At 38.0% G+C, this 19,940-nt stretch overlaps 1 protein-coding gene across 6 annotated transcripts; it reads right to left on the bottom strand.

Moving 5' to 3' along the window:
• Positions 1 to 736: 736 nt before the first annotated feature.
• Positions 737 to 19,678, bottom strand: PEX2 (peroxisomal biogenesis factor 2). 6 transcript variants are annotated; one of them, XM_011981964.1, is made up of 5 exons: positions 19,516 to 19,678; positions 18,546 to 18,688; positions 6,630 to 6,661; positions 4,498 to 4,607; positions 737 to 2,851 (listed from the first exon to the last, which is right to left on the bottom strand). In XM_011981964.1, exon 5 carries the CDS (start codon positions 2,832 to 2,834, stop codon positions 1,917 to 1,919), a length of 918 nt encoding a protein of 305 aa, XP_011837354.1. In that variant the 5' UTR covers positions 2,835 to 2,851; positions 4,498 to 4,607; positions 6,630 to 6,661; positions 18,546 to 18,688; positions 19,516 to 19,678; the 3' UTR covers positions 737 to 1,916. The 6 variants fall into 6 exon arrangements, with proteins under 6 accessions (XP_011837354.1, XP_011837358.1, XP_011837353.1 ...); XM_011981968.1 differs by lacking the exon at positions 19,516 to 19,678 and adding an exon at positions 4,074 to 4,076 and having other exon boundaries at positions 18,546 to 18,805; XM_011981963.1 differs by lacking the exon at positions 19,516 to 19,678 and having other exon boundaries at positions 18,546 to 18,874.
• Positions 19,679 to 19,940: the final 262 nt, after the last annotated feature.

Raw genomic sequence — 19,940 nt, 5'->3', positions numbered from 1 at the left:
GGGCCTGTGGTCCCAGCAACTTGGGAGGCTTAGATGGGAGGATCACTTGAGACCCAGGAGGGAAAGGCTGCGGTTAGCCATGATCGCACCACTGCACTCCAACCTGGGTGACTGGGTGAGGCCCTTTCTCACCAAAGGAAAAAAAAAAAAAGACGTTTGTATATATTTTTATTTTTTTAGAAACGACCTCAAACTCCCAGGCTCTGCTTCCCTAAATAGGGAGCCTGAGATTACAGGCATGAGCCATTGTGCTCAGCCCTAAAATATTTTTGAAGAATATTTATGCATATGAAAAAATGCTATTTTTCAAAAATAACAAAATTGCATATTCATTATAATAATTTTGTAGATAAGAAATGTATGTGCAACAAATCTACAAATATAGCAAAATATAGTGATGATCTCTCTCAAAAAATTGTGGGAGAGTTGATTTTATATTTTTTCCTGAATTGTTGATGTTTTCTACAATAATATTTTAAAATTACAGGAGGCAAAAGAAGGAAAACTCTTAAGATGTAAAATACTCTTAACTCAAACTACAAAACTTCTTCGGTATCTTACACTAAATTGAATCTAAATTAAACTTATAGTTCATTCAATCACAGAACGTAAACTCCACAAAGGTAACTTTCTTTTTCCTGCTTAATGTAGTGTTGTGCCTCCAATGGCTACGTCAGTACCTGGCAGCTGAGTGCTTTTCAATGAAAGATGAAGAGAAAAATGAACTGGCAGTGTATTTCCACCATACTAGCAAGACATTTATTTAAAAACATTTAAAAACTGTTTTTTAAAAAAATTCTAGTTAAGACGAGATAATTCAATGTTCAAGCTAATAATTCTATACAATTTTAAGTCTAAATTTATTTTTAAGTAAAAAAATGCAGAGAAAAGGAGTGAACGATACAGAATTATCTTGATATGCGCTGCTGTATTATTACCATGCTAATGACCTCTTTTGTTTCAATAAAACTATCAATATTTACTGAGAATGAGAGCTCTGAATCAAAGGCAAGAGAAAGAGACCTGTAAATAGTGCTGTTTGTACTAGTTGCCCCCAGTTGTTCCCAGGCCTCACTTCCAAGTTGCCTTAAGTAATTTTTGCTTCCTGAATATAAAGACAACTGTGGAGGGGTCAGACAGCTGAGGACTGAACTTCTTAAAAACTGGCTTCGGAGAAAAGCGTAACATTACAACTGAGGTGGCCAGGCACTGGCTCACGCCTGTAATCCCAGCACTTTGGGAGGCCGAGGTGGATAGACCATAAGGTCAGGAGAGAGAGACCATCCTGGCTAACACGGTGAAACTAAAAATACAAAAATTAGCTGGGCATCGTGACACGCACCTGTAGTCCCAGATAATCGGGAGGCTGAGGCAGAAGAATTCCTTGAACCCGGGAGGCGGAGGTTGCAGTGAGCAGAGATTGCGCCACTGCACTCCAGCCTGGGTGACAGAGCGGGACACCGTCTCAAAAAAAAAAAAATTACAACTGAGAACTGAGGCATCAGGTCTTAAGGTTTAAAACAACAGTCTTATAGTTGTCACATTATCATATTATGTTATCTCTGAAAATAAATGCACACTCATCCCAGAGTCTCCAAAATCTTTATCTTTAGAATCCAACCTCGTTTTAAGAAGTAGTAAAATGAAGGAGCATTGTTAGCAGTCACCTGACAAAAGTTGTCCACTATTCTTGACATTAAAAATTGAATGCAATGATTTAAATAACATTTCCATAATATATTTAGAATCACATGGTTTCTAGTGATTAGAATTTAGTCATGACTGGAAAGGAGCAGAAGACAATGGCTAGGCAGCACATTCCTTATAAAGGATACATAAATGGTTTACTTAGGATGACTAACATTCAGAATTTAAACACGGTGCATTTTTTTCCTCAGAGGAAGCAATTTTAGTTTCTAAAGAGCATTTACTTCTGACATCTCAATTCCTGATTTCAGTGGCTGCAGACTGTGCACTTCTGTGCCACACTTAGGACAAGTAAAGTACATGTCAAATAAGAAACTACTCTTAGCACAGAAATAACAGAAAATATGCTCACATCCTATGGTGTGAGGCATGGTGGGCCACTCTCCACAAAGAGAGCATTCTTTGCCACTAGTGGCTAATGTATTGTCACTATTAGGTGCACCAGTAAGAGGGATACACCATGAAGACAGCTTGGCTTTCAACTTCTGGACACTGATAAGTGGTAAGAGAAAAATCAGAAATTCAGCAAAACCATGCCAGAGAAGTTCCCTATTCATGTATTCAAAGCCAACTTCACGTATGTTTTGAGGCTTGCAAAATACAGAATGAATGCCTAGGAGACGTTCTGTCAAAGTTGCAAACTTTCCCCTCTGAAGGAAAATCAAAAAATTAATCAGTCCACCTAATTTCAAAAGTCCAACCACAAAATTCACACACTGCTTGACTTTCCCAAATGATGCTAAATGATGGTTTCGAAACAAATCATAGCATCGTTCTTCTAACCACCTCCCACCAATTGTACAAACAGCATACCAGATTTTTTGATTTTTACTGGGTGGCTGATATCTCAGGTTAGGGGAAAAATCATTTTTGTACTGAATATTCAAAACTGACTGTCCCACTGTGGCATTTTTGGAGTAGATGGTGAATCTCCACAAGAAAAGCCATAAGCACGCTTTCACCTCTGGCTCAAAGCGAGCTAATAGCCCAGGTTTAAATCCATGAAAGCACTGAGTAAACTGGGACCAAACTAGCTGCTCCAGGGCCTTGTTTAGTTCAAGCGCATCCAACTGGCTTATTCTTAGCACTCTGTTTGCACTCTTTGCATTCTCTTTTCTGGAAGCCATGTCTTCTCTGAAGGTCTCTAGGAAAAAATACAATTGAAGAACATTAACAAAGAGTTGCAATCTTGTACAACCCCCTCAACTTATGCCTGGAAACTGTCATACACAAATTACACAGGATACATAAGAGATGAGCCTTTCAGTAGTCTAAAACAGTACAGCGGATAATCACTTCTTACTTGAAACTTCTGTCTCGTCTCTCAGAGCCTTTCTTTCTCCCCCTGCCTTTTTTTTTTATTAATTTCTTTTTCTTTTTTCTTGGCCCTCCTCATCAAAGAAATAACAAAACAAAACAAAACAAAACCTGTACCCTCTTTCCACAAATATACTTTTAAGCAATACTCTTTGGTCAGATAGTCTAGCAGGGAGATACTAAAATCCTGAAGTTAACAGAAAGGAGGCTGAATAACATGACTAATGAAGAGACATTGGAAGGTAATAAATACAACAACTATATAGAACATTGCAAATGGTTGGTTAAGTCAAGACCTCAGTTTATTTTCCAGCACTTCTACTGACTCCAAAGGTGTTATTTTTCAGCAAGTCATTTAATCTTTCTCAAATACATTTTATATGTGTAAAGGAAGTTAAAAAGAAAAATAAAAGAACAATACATGGTTACTATTCTATCACACTATTGCAGAAAATAAATAGTACTAAATCTTAGTATGAGGGAACAAGAATGCAGAAATATCATTATTAACGTACTAAAAATGTATACATCATACAGTACTCTAAGAAAGCTATGATACAAAAATATATAACACAATATTGTCATAAATACACTAAGGAAACAAATTGGTGCTAAAGGCAAAAAAACTTAAATGAAATGTAAGAGCTGATTAATGGTTAGCTAGGTACAGCTTACTGATTTAATACACATATATTACTGATTCAATACATATATACGTATTATGTGCAAGCTGATATAATTAAAACACCAAGTCACTGCTATAATCCAGTATACAGACCAGTTCAGATACTTTAATTATTATTAACTGGCAAATCCACCCATGACCAAAAAAAATACATCATTACATTGCACACTTTGAATATATACCATTTTTACTTGCCAATTATACTCCAATAAAGCTAGGGAAAAAAAAAAAAACACAAAAAAATTAAAATGGGCTATCACCACACTGGGCTTGGTTATCATGTCTAGGCCTTTAAAAGGCCAATACACTAACAGAAAGAACAGTTATTGAAGGAGGCATGGATCCTGCCGGAGCTCACTGCCACGCTCTGGTCATGTATTCTTCGACAAGTCATTTCCCCGACCCTGACCTATGCCTTGGTTTCTTCACTGATAAAACAAAGGGCTGGAGATAAAACAACCTTCAAAGTCTTTTCACATTCTATTCTGTTATGATTTTTAGTAAAAGAATGATAAACACAATTTATTAGAAGGTAAAATAAACTTGTACTTCTTGAAATTGGGAGTATCTTTGACAACCGAAGATGTTTTCAAGAGGGAAGTTCTAAATTTACCCATGCATCCTAGAAGACTTAGTGGCAGAAGACTACATGTTTAACAAGTTCAAGTCCAGGAAATAAAAGTGATCATTGAATAACAGGTTGTTTGGTGCTATTTTTCTCTCAAACCAGATATGCAACAGGAATGCTTCTCACCATAAATGCCAATGATCTTCTGGGCAGATCTCACCATTTTCCCGTTCCTGCAGCGCCCTCAAGACTGGACAGCCTATAGCTATGGCAGTGGGAATTTTTGCTCCAAGTTCTTCTGTGAAACCCTTGCCTCATACTTGCCAGAAGCTACACACAAAAAAGAATAAAGTTAGAAAGGTAGTTCCCTTTCCTCACTCTACAAATCAAATCCATTGCCAAGGACTGTTGATACGTGGTCCAAAATTTTTCCTAATCCATCTGTCACTCTCTATCCCCCGCAAACCTTTTCCTGAATTCTGGCTGCTCTCCTCTCTCATGGATTCCAACAAATTGGTCTACCTTACCTTCTGCCTCCTTCAGTGCATTCCCCACAATGCCAATGTTCTAAAACACAAACCTCCCCAAATCCACTCCCAGCTTGCTTTCCTTCTTTACGCATCATATCCAGTCAAAAAGTACCCCCTTCTTATGTTCGCCAGTAGACTTCACTGTCCTTTCCCTTTGTGTGGAACAGTCTGTTTCCAATCTTTAACTGAAAACTCATACTAAGTTTTTAAGTACTGGCTCAGACATCACTTCCTTCTGACTCCAAATTTGGGTAGCTGCCCATCGAGTTGTTCCCTTGGCACGCTATTCTTTCTCTTTCTTGGCCTCTATCTACTGTACATAAACTACTTATAAATTGTTTATTTCCTCCACTAGAGGATAAGCACTGTTGTAAAGATTATTTGAGCCTTATTACAGTTGAATCAGAACAACTATCTCAGTTCCTGGTACATAGAAGGCACTCTACAAGCACTAGATAAATGAATAAATGAACAGGATGAAAGTCTGTGATGTGTGAAGGATAGAAAATATAAATTCCCATCCATTGCCCTTTAAAATTATTTCAAATTACCATATCCAGACAGATGATTATTATTAATGTCACTAATTTCAACATGTTTATTGTGCATCTGTTATTTACCTGTTAATGTGAGAGCTAGTGATATAATGGTATAACAGACACTGTCTCAACCCTTGTGGAGCCTATAGTCTACTGTGGAACGAGAGAGAAAAGTAAGGGTGTGCTATATAAAATAAACACATGATTACAATAAGGTGCGATCAGTGATCTGCAAGGGAAAATTCAGGGCACTATGGTTACAACTATACTTCAGAAGGTCAGAGAAGGCTTCCTGGGAGAGGAAATACCTAAGCAGCCACCTGAAGTATTAGCATGTCAGCCTGGTAAAGGAGGGTAAGATTATTATTGCCAATGGTGGGAAGAGTAGGTACTAAGGACTAGAGGTGCACAGATGAGATAAGGCTGGAAAGAAGCAGGAGACAGGTCCTAAAGGCCCTAGAAGCCAAGCTGAGAAGGCTGTATTTTATGAAGAAGGTAATGGGAAGCCCTCAATAGTTGTACGCAAAGAACTAATAAGATTTACATTTTAGACTGTTTGTTCTGACCACCCTGAGGAAAGAATGGATTCGAGGCTGAGAGAAAAGACTGGAAACATAGAGACTAGTTAACAGGTTGTTAAAATGATCTGGTGAGAAACTAATGATGGCCTAAATTAGAAAAGTATCAGTGGGGACAGAGAGAAAAGGGTATCTTTGAAAGCGATGAGGTGGTAGAAGTGACACTATCTGGAGAGAAATAAGCCAAGAAAAACTGACTTAAGTAATTGAGTGATAGGGATCCAAGTCCCTGAAACAAGAAATCCATGAGGCAATACAGGTTTGAACAGAAAGATAATAAATACATGCAATGTTAAAGATCTGAGGCTCCTATGAGACATCTAAGTGGAAAAGTTCAGTAAGCAGTTATATAAATATGACAGAAAAAATCCAGGTAGAATTTTAGAAGTCTGATGCCCCTCTGGTAAAACTAATCTATTTTAAATCTACTTGATCTATGTAAGTGCTAAAATCATGAAGACAGTGATTCAAAACAAGATAGATCTTGTCTATTTGTAACACATTCAACTTTCTTTGTAACAACATAATCTTATTCTGTTAGTTAACTGCTAACATATATTTGTCTATGATAAAGATACATATATCTCTGGACTTTTAATCCGTCTAAACTGTGGTCTTCACCATCACAGTCCTGTGGTCTCTGTTCCTCTAGTCTAGTGGTTTTCAAACTTGTGAGTTCATCAGAATCACATAAAACAGACATACCTCAGAGACACTCTAGGTTAGGTTCCAGACCACTGCAATAAAGTAAATATCACAATAAAGTAAGTTACACAACTTTTTTGGTTTTCCAATGCATATAAAACTTACACTTTCACTATACTGTAATCAATTAAGTGTGCAATAGCACTGTGCCTTAAAAACAACGAACATACCTTAATTAAAAATTACTTGATTGCTAAAAAATGCTAACAACCACCTGAGCCCTCAGTGAGTTATAATCTTTTTGATAGTGGAGGGTCCTGCCTTGATGTTAATGCCTGCTGACTGATCAGGGTGATGACTGCTGAAGGCTGGGGTGGTTGTGGCAATATCTTATGACAGCAACAAAGTTTGCTGCATGGATTGACTCATTTCATGAAAGATTTCTCTACTGTAACATGCGAAGCTTTCTAAAGGGTAGCATTTTACCAAGAGTAAACCTTCTTTCAAAATTGCAGTAAATAGTCTCAAACCCTGTCACTGCTTTATCAATTAAGTTTATGGGATATTCTAAATCCTTTACTATCTTTTCAACAATGTTTACAGCATTTCCCCAAGTGTAGACTCCATCTTAAGAAACCACTTTCTTTGTTTATCCATAAGAAGCAACTCACTGGGTGCAGTGGCTCATGCCTATAACTCCAGACCTTTGGGAGGCCAAGGGAGGATTGCTGGGCAACATAGGGAGACACTTTCTCTACAAAAATTAAAAAAAAAAAAAAAAAAATAGCCAGGCATGCTGGCATGCATCTGTAGTCCTAGCTACTAAGGGGAGGCTGAGGCAGGAGAGTTGCTTGAGCCCAGACTGAGAGGCTGCAGTGAGCTGACTGTGCTATTGTACACCAGCCTGAGTGACAGAGCATGATCTTCGTTTCAAAAAAAAAAAAAAGAGGGGAAGCAACTCATCGATTCAAGTTCTATTATGAGATTGCAGCAAATCAGTCACATCTTTAGGCTCCACTCTAATTCTAGTTCTCTTGCTGTTTCTACCACATCTGTAGTTATTTCCTCCACTGAAGTCTTGAACTTCTCAAAGTCATCCACAATGGTTAGAATCAACTTCTTACAAACTCCTGTTCATGTCGATATGTTGACCTCTCATGAATCATGTTCTTAATGGTACACAGAACGGCGAATCTTTTCCAGAAGGTTTTCAATTTACTTTGCCCAGATCCATCAGAGAAACTGCTATTGGCAACTACAGCCTTATGAAATGTAGTTCTTAAAAAATAATATATAAAAGTCAAAATTACTCCTTGATCCACAGGGTGCAGCATGAATGCTGTAACAGCAGGCATGAAAACATTAATCTCCTTGTACATCTTCGTCAGAGCTCCTGGGTGACTAAGGTGCACATCGATGAGCAGTAATATTTTGAAATACTTTTTTTTGAGCAGGTCTCACCTGTGTGCTTAAAATATTCAGTAAACCATGCTGCAAACAGATGTGCTGTCATCCAGGCTTTGTTTTTTTTTTTATTTATAAAGTACAGGCAGAGCAGTTCTAGCGTAATTCTTAAGGGTCTTCGAATTTTTGGAATGGTAAATAAGCACTGGCTTCAACTTAAAAGCCACCAGCTACATTAGCCCCCAACAGGAGAGTCAGTCTGTCCTTTGAAGCTCTGAAGCCACATATTGGCTTCTCCTCTCTAGCTATCAAAGTGTTACATGGCATTTTCTTCCAACATAAGGCTTTTGTCTACCTTGAAAATATATTGTCTAGCCTAGCCACCTTCATCAATTATTTAGCTACAGCTTCTGGATAACTTGCTGCAGCTCTGATGTCAGCATTTGCTGCTTCAGCTTGCATGTTTATATTATAAAAGATGGTTATTTCCTTAAATCTTATGAACCAACCTCTCCTAGCTTCCACCTCTTCTTCTGCAGATTTCTCACCTCTCTGTCTTAAAGAATTGAAGAGAGTTAGGAACTTGCTCTGGATTAGGCTTCGGCTTAAGGGAATTTTGTGGCTGGTCTGATCTTCTATCTAGACCACTAAAACTTTTTCCACATCATCAGCAACAAGGCTGTTTACTTTCTTTAATTCATGTGTTCCCTGGAGGAGCACTTTTAATTTCCTTCAAGAACTTTTCCTTTGCATTCACAACTTGGCTGTTTGGTATAAGAGCCTCACAACAGAGGCTGTTTGGCCTCTGTTGGCTTCTGACATGGCTTCCTCACTAAGCTTAATCACTGCTAGATTTTGATTTAAAGTGAGAGATGTACAACCCTTCCTTTCACTTGAACACTTGTTCACTTGAACACGTGTTCAAGTGAAAGGGTCATTGTAGGCTTTTGTAGGCTTATTTTAATTGGCCTAATTTCAGCACTGTTGTGTCTCAGGGAATAGGCAAGTCAGTCGAACAGTCAGAACACACAATATTTATTAAGTTCACCATCTTATATGGATACCAGTTCTTAGTGTTTAATGAAGGATTCTGCCATGTGCCCCAGAATATAAGTTCATCATCTTATATGGAAACAGTTCTTGGTGCCCCAGAATATTTATTAAGTTCACCATCTTATATGGATACCAGTTCTTAGTGTTTAATGAAGGATTCTACCATGTGCCCCAGAATATAAGTTCACCATCTTATATGGAAACAGTTCTTGGTGCCCTAGAATATTTATTAAGTTCACCATCTTATATGGATACAGTTCCTGGTGCCCCAGAACAGTTACAATAGTAATAACAAAGATCACTGATCACAGGTCACCATTATGAATATCATAATAAAAAAAAGTCTGAAATATTGCAAGAATTACCTAAATGTTACACAGAGACACAAAGTTGAGTACATGCTGTTGGAAAAAAATTGTGCAGATAGACTTGATTGACTCAGGTTTGCTACAAAACCTTTAATTTGTAAAAGCAGTATCTGCAAACCAGAAGAAAGCACAGTAAAATATAATGAGGTATGAACTAGGCTATACCAACTAGGCTTGTGTAAGTACACTCTATGATATTCACACAATGAGGAAATCATCAAACTATGTGTTTCTCAGAATGTACCCTCTTGATAAGCACAGCATAACTGCATCTCTTCCTCAGGTTCCTTAGTGATATTTAGTGAGCAACTGGTCAGAGGGAGTGGTTTCTCAGAAGAATCATATATTTCAAGTCTCTTGTTTTTGGAGGAATCACACTTAAAAACATTCAGTAAAAATAGGAATTTTTAATGACTGCCAAAAAAGGAGACCTAAACAGTCTTTAACCAATACAATATTTAACAATACTTATTATCAAAAAATTCTTTCTTATCCCTTCTGTTACAGTTTAACATTTTTTTCTTTCTTCTTTTTCTCCCCAGGCCTGGCCTCAGTGTAGATTAGGAACAGCTGGGCTTGCTCTCCTCCCTACGTAAGACTCTTTAATAGACCAAAAGACTATTATTAAACTGTTCTTCAGCCTTGGCTCCTCCAGATGAATAATTTCTCTATTTTTTGTTTTAGGTTTTATTTTCCAACATTTTAGTCATTTTTGTGACTTCTTTTAGTTGTAAACATAGAACAGACACTGTCTATTACACATCATAGTTCATTAAAGTAGAATACTTCTCCCAGGCTCTACATTCTTCTTTAGGCATCTGTCATAGAGTGGAAAAAGCAGATTTAAAATCAAACAGGCCTGGGCTCAAGTTCTAGCTCTGCCACTTACTTGCTATGTGATCTTAAAAAAATTCATTAGCCTCGGATTCTTCTCCTAAAAGTTGGAAATAACAGCTACCTCACAAAGTTGTTGAGATTGAACCAGATAATGTTACGAAAGTGGTTTGGAAGCCATAAAAGCAGTATTATTTATTACATTATTGTTGCTTTGGCTAGGGATGGGCATGAAAAGTAACAGGCCCCAAACTAATTTTGGCAAATCTCATTTCAAAAAACTGAAACCTTCACTATTAGTCATAGTAATGCCTCAAACAACCTGTATCAAAATGTTTTTCCAGGAAATATTGACATCGTTAAGACATAAATTGTGGCAGTTAAACCACGAACATGCTGTCACCCTTCTGTGTGCATGTGGGAGGGGCCAGGCAGGAGTGGGCAGAGATATGGTTCAGTGGAATTCATTGTCCACTTAACTTCCACCTTGTCTGAAAGGATATGACACAGTGTGGACTGAGAAAAGAGATGGGTTCCCACATGACCTGCTCCCGTGATTATTTAGCCCCATCAATACAGTTGTGCCTGTTATCTTAAAATAAAGAAACCTCATGAATGCACACTTATAATACTTGACGCTAGGGTGCTTTGCTGCACAGAACATGCTACAGGCAGTCCAACACAAGCACACAAACTTGTGTTCATCACCAGCATATTACATTCAGTTCTTCCTCATCGCATGAACTCCCACCCCACCCCCTCTTTCTGGTAGGTACAGCTATTCTAGAATACTCTCTAGAAAAGGGCAGTCAAGGAGTAGAAGAAAATGATGAAATCAAAATAACTAGAAATTCAACTAACCCAATTATGGAATCTTCTTCCCTCTACAGCGGTACAACATTTGTTATAATAGGTATGAAGCACAAATGCCGCAAACGACTTTATATCACATAAAATTATTCCCAATATAGTGTAAGCTGTTTGTGTTTTAGTGAATTCTAATTCTCTGACAAGTGGTTACTCAATGTAACCAATATATACTGGACACCTACCAAATACAAGGCATTCTCCTAGGTACCAGAGATTCAACCTAAATATTTAACTGTCAGCTAACTTCTTTTTATTCAAGCATTTTAAAAGACATAGAAAATCAGGACTGGTCATTGATCTCTGAAGTGAAGAATGGATCCCAAAACATAAAAACATTATAAAGGATCACAAAACTTCCCAGGCAGAAAAGAGGAAAATGGTATGTAAGGTAAGGGAACAGGTTGTGTGAAAGCCCAGAAATGTGCAAGCTCCTGATTATAGCCTAGCTGGGACATAAGGAGACAGGCTGCAGCATGAGCTTCATCCTTGGTTATTTAAGTCCCGTCAATGTGGCTACATCTGTTATCTGGAAGCAGACAAGTCATCTGCTATGACCAAGCAGACCAGCAGGAGAGACTGACTGAAGTGTCAACCTAGCCACATTGTAAAAAGAACCTGTGTTAAGGAAATTGTACTGATTCTGTGGGCATGAATAATCATTGAAGAGAAGAGACACAATGGGATATAAATTTCAAAAGATTAATCTGATGGCAGAGTTCAATAAAACTGAAGAAAAGAAAAACTGCCGTTCTGGGAGACCTGATTTATAGGATTCCTGCAACAATTCAGGGGCCTACCTATGATGCTAACAACTTCCTGGAAAAGTCAAAGTAATTTAACTTACTTAAGAACCATGGAAATCAAGAGGAAGACTATACTATCCCTTCACATTTTTGGGTCAAAAATTCCCAATGCTCTTGGTAAACTAGTACTTTCCTGACTTCTGTTACAAGGATTGCCAATACCCATGCCCAACCACTGGTAAGTCTATTTTGACTTTACTTTCAAGAATTTAAGTAAGTTTAACAATTTCTAAATTATTGGTTATTGTAAATTAGTATTTAGTTTTATAAATGTAAGCTCAAACTTGAGTATTTTTAAAAATTACAAGCTAACTCCTTTTTTAAAAAAGTAGGAATTCCTTTGAATTGAAACCACCACCATTAAATTTAATTCTAATTGATTTTTCCAAAATGCCAAAACAAACAATGCTTTTTTCTATTCTATCTTTTCATACACAATCCTACCAGCCACCCACTCCTGCAACTCTCGAACTATACTAACTTTAAGATTCCAAAATGCTAACCCAGGGGAGGGGACAGATACATTTATTCATTATGCAAAGAGATATATAAAAATATGTAACTAAAATTATAATTGGCACTAAATAATCTTAGTGTTTAGTGAAAGATTCTACCATGTTGAGGATATGTGAAAAAGATGCGTAAGGCAAAATCAAGACCAGATAAAAAGTATAGCATCTACTAGAGTTAGTGTGATTAACTTGTCACATAAATATGTTTAAGACAAAATGATCTAGTACTAAAAACTATTAAAAGGGTCTCCTGCTGACATTTTATCACTAAACATGTCACACTGCTTTTCTTTCACAGAAAAAGACAACTAAAAATTATTTACTAAGAGCAGCAATATATAACCTTATCCCTTAAATAACTCATGCTTTCCTTTTATGTTTTTCATACCCCAAAATAAAAACTCTGCCATCTATATCACATTCCAAAAACTAAACAAATGACTGTATCTCACTGAGGATGAAGGAATTTTTCAGAATGTATTTTATAGTTTTATTGAGTATAGTACAAATTATGAATGAATATATTTTCTTTAAAAACATGTTATCGACAGAAATCTATCAATAATAATGTGGGTATTGTCAAGGGCCTGTCAATATTAACGTAATTATGATTAAGGGGATAACATGGATTTTAGCTATAATACCATGTAGCATCTCCTACATCGCTGCTATCAATACACACATTATTATTGACCTGTTCCAAGACTCTCAGTATTAGATGCATTACCATTAGGCATATTTGTCAATGCATACTGCCTACAAAAATTCTGCATTTAAATTTACAGTCCTGTAAACTTTGTCAGCAGAAACATGTGATTCTCAAGTAATCTCTATGGTGTCATACCCACTCATGCACCCCCTGCCAGGCTACTCTTTTCCATCTCCACAATAATAAACTAAGTTTTAGAATGAAAATGTCACTGCCACACTATCTTAAATGTTCTAGCAATCAAAGTGGATGAGACCACGTTCATTGTTTTCTCTTTCTGAAAATGTTAAACTTAGCATTTCGTATTATGAGGTTATATGAATAAAATTCTATGACTAGACATCTTAAGTTTTGAACCTATAACCTACCATTTTATTTCCTTTGTATAGTCAGATAGATTTACTGTCCACTGTATTGAAATCAATACTAATAAATAGGACATGCATCAAAGAGGGATTTAACTGGACACTGATTCCCAGAACACATTTCAAATATGGGCAAAAGAAAAAAGGCTATGGTTGAAGCCCATTAGAACACTGTGACCTCTGGCACTGTGAACAGGCCTAACAACTCTAAGTTCAAATCCCACTTCTGCCACAGACTTGCTAAGTGCCTTGTCACTACTTTCTTGTTCTTCTCTTTCATCATACATAAACTAAGTTTTAATAGTTTATAGACATCTGATGTTGTAAATCCCAGTTGTGCTCATTTGGGTATAGCCAAGATATGTGAAATTTTAAAACTGTGTTATGTCCAATAGACCTCTAAATTACTTTTAACTTCAACGAACACTGCCTCATCAAAATCCAAATAGGATTTTTCTTTTTGAAGTGGTAGTGGGTACATGACAAAACACTTCTGAAATGTATCTAAAAGATAAACTTCAAAGTTGCACATATTTCTCAAAAATATGGACAATGGTTAAGTAACCTGCCCCAGAAGAGGAGAAAATACTTTTGTTTTCCCCATTTGGGGAGAAGAGAAAACTCAACACAACTCAAGACTATATTGCGTCTTATACAATCAACTGAGTGCCTTACTTATCTCATATACAATATAGTTATTCAAGTATCTAAAACTAGCACAAAATACTTTTTTAAAACCTTAGAAAAGAATTTCCAATACTTGGGCCTAGCTTTATAAGTATATTTTTAAGATAACAGCATGGCACTCATATTTTTTTTTTTCCTTTCAGAAACCTGATACTTCTGAGTCTGAGAATGCTTATTGTGAAAATAAAGAACAGATGCTGAAGCGAATATTGGGGAAAGCAGAGTTAAACTGCCTCTGATTAGGTATGTATTCTAGCCCAGGTTCACTAACACACTGTGTGACTCTAGACAAGTCATTTTATTACACTACACTCTTCACTGGTTAAAAAAAAAAAAAAAAAAGCAACTGTAAATTTACCTACCTATCTAGAATCCTTATATAAACTGTTTTAGGAAATCTTGGAAGGGAAAGGGAAAAAAATAAAAGAACAGCTATTTCTAATTGCAAAAGAACAATATAGGACATGAGGAATAGAGAAATCAGAGCAGGACACAGGAGACAGAGACAGTATTCATAGAGAGTAACAGTGAACCACTAAGGAAGACAATCCCAATGAACTTATTTACAACCAGAGAAAACACAACACTTAGCAGTTACTGAATGCTAACAAGTGACTACTATAACTAATTACTAGGTACAAGTTTAAATATTAAATCATTTAATCCTTATAATACTAACAAAGATGTTCTGTTATTAATTCTGTTCTAAAACAAGAAAATTAAGGCACAAAGAGATTAGATGACTTGTGTAAAATCCCATGACCAGAGGGGGCAGAACCAGCTCTAAACCAGTGTCCTATACTGACAACGTGGTGATGGACCCAAAAGTTTAGGATGGTAACACAGGTCACACAGATGGGGCTACCTTAAAGAGGCCAAGTACTAAGAGTATAGGCATAAACTATGGGAAAAATACTAGTGCGAGTATGAACAAACAAGACACACATGAAATGTATGAGCAGCTAGATCTTTAAATACTCTATAAATTTAAAAAACAGGCTTTAGAATCTAATTGCTTAAGAATTCTAAATGACTTGAAAATAACTGAAACAAACATTTAATTGCACATTTTATGGTACAAGAGAATGTGGAAATATCCCCAAAGGAATAAACAGCCATTAGCAATGGAATAGGAGGAACTACCATGTGATATATATCATGTACAAGGCACTATAACTTTTCTTTACATTCTTTATTTCATTTACTCTTACAACACAGTAAGTACAATATTATCATCTCCATTTTAAGAAGACAAAAATTAAGGCTTGAGAAGATTAACAACCCTTCTAAAGTCAAGCTGGTAATTAGTAAATTTATGGTAAACATTAGAAAAACTGTAGCACATACAAAATACACTTAGTGGAATGGATATTTGCTAAGCTTGGATCAAATTTAATCCCACAGAACTCAAAAGAAATCTTTTTCCCTTTCAAGATCACATTCAAAAGACCAGACTGCCAGTCAAGCTGTCAGGATTGTAGATGGGGAAAGAAATTAAAGGAATGAGGTACAGTTTTCCATGCTGCTTGGGATGTAACTCGTCTACATTCCCTCTCCCTGCCTCTCTATACATGTGGTCAAACGACCATTCTAAGGACCATGTCAAATCTGAACAAAGGGAATAGATTAGTGAAAAACCCAAGGTGTGAACATTAACTATTATGAACACATACATGCAAGGTAGAGGCAATGCCAACTCACTCATTTAACACTAAAAGACAAGTCGGCCGAGGTGGGCGGAGAACCTGAGGTCAGGAGTTCAAGACCAGTCTGGCAAACATGTTGAAATCCTGTCTCTACTAAAAATACAAAAATTAGCCGGGCATGGTGGCACGCGCCTGCAATCCCAGCTACTCGGAAGGCTGAGGCAGAAGAATTGTTGAACTTGGGAGGTGGAGGCTACAGTGAGCTGAGATCATGCCACTGCACTCCAGCCTGGGCAACAGAGCCAGACTCCATCTCAACAAAAAGAAAAGTGGTTAGGAATCATCAAAATAAAATTACACTGAAGTTCTTGATTTTTGTTTTACTAGTAAGAACAAAGAAAAGATAACTTGGATGGAATTTGATCTCATTTTATTGACAGGCAGTAAGAAGGGAGATCTCTGATAAAAAGAAAATATATTAAATTGAGTAAGAAGCAACATAGAACAAGGTATTTTTGTTGTATAGATGGGAATATGTTAGGAAGATTAATATCCCACATGGAGAAGGGCAGAGGATACTAGACATCCCTTCCTTGCCTCCACTTCCATGTAAAGAAACCACAGGGCTGGGTTTTAAAGAGCAGGATTATAGACATAGGGCAAATGGAGCAATTTAGGGCTTTTCTCCTGAGGTTTCTTGTACATTCCAAAGGAAGGGAAAAGGAACATGAAACATTTACAATCTGTTATCACTTCACAGAAAAGAGGTATAGAGAACATCCAATTTGCTTCTAGGCTGTCCAACTCAGATCATCAAAAGAGGAAAAAAATGAAAAAATTCAAGAGAGAACTTCTGGCCAGAAATAAAGATTGTGCATATTCACACATTTTCCTTGTGCTATAGGAACCTGAGCATGTGGATCGTGTGCAAGAGGGAAAGAAACTTACAATTATTTGATGTTGTGAGAAAAACATGGGGCTAGGACTGAGAACTTTTAATCGACGTGATGATGAGCAAGCCTGCTAATACCTTTAACGTTCAGCTACCAAATATATAAAATGGAAAATATTTGTCCTCCCTACGGCAAGAATCATTATGTGCATCAAATATACGCAAAATTTTATGGCTAAAATAAAAGGATATGAGGAAGACAGAATAATAAATTCTAATTTTGATCATAAAGAAAACAATTTCAAATTTGTATTTATAAAATAAATTGAAACAGAGTAGGGACATATTTGTAGCTTTTAGAAATAAATTAGCTGTGAATATATTATTTTTAAAAACTGTAATAAATAAAGGTACATTGAGTACAAATGAATATTCAAAAAAAAAAACCAGAATTTTACTGCTAGAAGAAAAGGCAGATCATCTCGTTTAAGATACAAATTTAATCTTCTTAACAAGAACCTTGTTATTCAAGCGGAACACATAAATAGCTGCTCTTGTTAAAACAAATCTGAGGGTGGGCTTGCTTTGTCTCTCCCTGCATGGCTCCAGAAAATTTCTACACAAGTTCTCCTATGGAACAGTTTTAAAACCCCAGCTTGAGTACTAACACTAATTTCTAAAAATAAGGAGAATACGGCCAAGAGATAAAACTGTACAAAGGCAATCAGAGTCAGGACTAGAATCCAACTTAGTCTAATACTCTTTAGTCTGATAGTCTAGTATTCACTCCATGTCCGGTTACTTATATATTTTTTTAAGAAAAAATATGAAGGGTTTTTGTTTGTTTGTTTTTTTAATTCTGTAAATAGTTCTTTCAAATATCTTCCTGGCTCAAGATCACTCAACTGTAATCTTTCTGGAAACAAGTAATTAATAATATAGGTGAGATCAGGTAAGTTAAAAGAGTCAACCCAAGTTCACTCTGTTCAGGATTAAGTAAAGGTAACACTTTAGGGGAAGGTGTTTAGACTACAAGCTGTGGTGTTGAGAGCGCCCCAGTATCATCTAATTGCCCGAAACTTCAAGATAAAATATTTCCGAGGGGCATCATGGAAGTTTAATAGAATGTGTCAGACTTGAACGTTCAAGTCTTGCTCATCTTGCTAAAAGCCCTTTCACTAAATGTGGGAAATGTGGAAAATGGTACTTCAATAAATAAACAACGATTTTTAAGAACCCAGAAAAAAAAAGTTAACGTTTCTCACATTCAGACTTCTTATCAAAAGACAATGTGAAATATAACTAATTTATCGCAAGCAATTTTATCAGAAACTTTTCATTATCTCTTCCCCCATAAGAAAATCAAACTGCTTTTACGTGCGCTTTCGACAATGTTAAAAACTAAGTATACTCAAATTTTTTGTACCACATATAACACTTTACATAAACTTTCAGATATTAAGTAAAGCTTGGATCCTCAATTCTTTATAAAGCCGTTTATAAGAGGTAAATATCCTCACAACCGCCAAGTGAGAGAAAAAGATTTCAAAGTTCGTCTCTTAAGTCATACGTGGAATGCAGAGGGGCTCAACTGCAGCTGTGTGTTTATTTTTAATGGCGCGATCCTAAAAACATCTTTTGGAATTTAGGTTTGCTTCACTGCCTTTCCCGACATTCAGAAGCTTTGATTTGCCTCTTCCAGGAAGACAGGAAGCCAATAAACAGGGGAAAAAAAGCAAACGGCGACAATTACAAGGTCGTGAAACTCCACGACCTCCCAGCTGAAAACAAGACCTCGGGTTTGCACTCCGGCTCTCTGGGGCAGACACTGACCTTAGGAGTCTGCGAAACGCCCACGCTCCACGTAACTTTCTCTGAAACATTCTCTGGAAAGCTTGTCTTTTCCTAGCAGAATCTGGATTACCAACGCTTCCGGAACTAGCAGGCTTCCGGAGCGACGCAGGAGCCGGAAGTGGCTAAAAAAAAAAAAAAAAGGAAAAAAAAAGAAAAAGAAAAAGTTACACCAACGAACACTGCGCTTTAGCGGCGCTGCTGAAGGCCCGGGATGGCCAAACAGCCGCGAAAGCCGACAAGCCGAAGAACCGAAGGGCCGAAGGGCCGAAAAGCCGAAGCGGACACCCGCGCGCGGTGATTGGTCGGTTGGCCGGATGAACTCTGTCTCTGATTGGCAGGAGAGTCACGAACCGGTCAGCCCCGGGTCAGGGGCCGCAAGTGAGGAGGCTACAAGTGTCAAGGGGCCTAAGGGAAGCCGGGGCTTGTGAGGGCCGGGCTTTCCCTGCTTGCGGACACGGCGAACGGCCTCTGGCAAGGGTCGCCGGATGTCGGCGAGACGCCTCCGTGCCTCTGGGGTTCCTCGTTCGCTGTCGGAGGAGGACTGGCTGAGGGATGGCCTGGTGGGGAGGGAACCCTCTGGCAGGTGGCTGCGTCGGGCCTAGGGCAGTTGCGCGGCGCTTGGAGACCTGCCCGCCCTCGGGGCCTGTGTGCACAGGGAGGATAGCTTGTTGATCTGCAGGCTCAGGAAGGAAGGTAGCTGGCCCGTCAGTCATCCGCCCTGCAAAGCGCTCCCCGGAGACCCCGTAGAGCGGACCGGACATGCTCTCGCCTTCGGGGCAGCGCGCGCCTGGCCTCAGGTTTCCCGCCCTCGGAGGCCCTCAGGTTTCCCGCCTTCGGAGGCCCTCAGATCTCCCCGGTAACGCTTAGGAATTAGGGCAGCCAGGTCGCTTACCCCTTGGGGAGTCGAGGCAGAGCTTCTGGGAATGGGGTCTGAGGGAAGAGTACTCACCAGGCAGTGACGTGTAGCTGGCGTTGAGGATCGCCACTGCCATCTGGTTCTGCGGTATGAATGGCTGTGTCTCTGGAGAGTTAGTTCTAAGGTTTGAATGATGGTAGGCACTTTAGGATTCCAGCACGTAGCAGGGTTTAAGAACGTCTTAGTTCTTGCCTCCAGTCTCGACTCTCCGTCCCTACAAGGAGCAGGCACTTCTACGAAAGCTCTGTTAGACCATCGAGAAAGAGCGTATACTGTAGAACCACAGTTATTAGGTTTTTTTTTGGGGGGGAGGGGGGCTTGTATTTTTATTTCAGAAACTACCCATGGAGCAGACTTGCTAAAATAAAAGTTATTAATGAACTCTAATGCTATCCAAATTGTGAAACAATGGTACAAATTGAGACAGAGTAGAAGCTATAAGTTGATAGGGTATGTAG

Source organism: Mandrillus leucophaeus, unplaced genomic scaffold (assembly GCF_000951045.1).
Source record: "Mandrillus leucophaeus isolate KB7577 unplaced genomic scaffold, Mleu.le_1.0 Scaffold233, whole genome shotgun sequence".
Taxonomy (NCBI): domain Eukaryota; kingdom Metazoa; phylum Chordata; class Mammalia; order Primates; family Cercopithecidae; genus Mandrillus; species Mandrillus leucophaeus.
The sequence above is the reverse complement of the archived record's forward strand: the minus strand, read 5'-3'. Positions and strand labels throughout refer to the sequence as shown.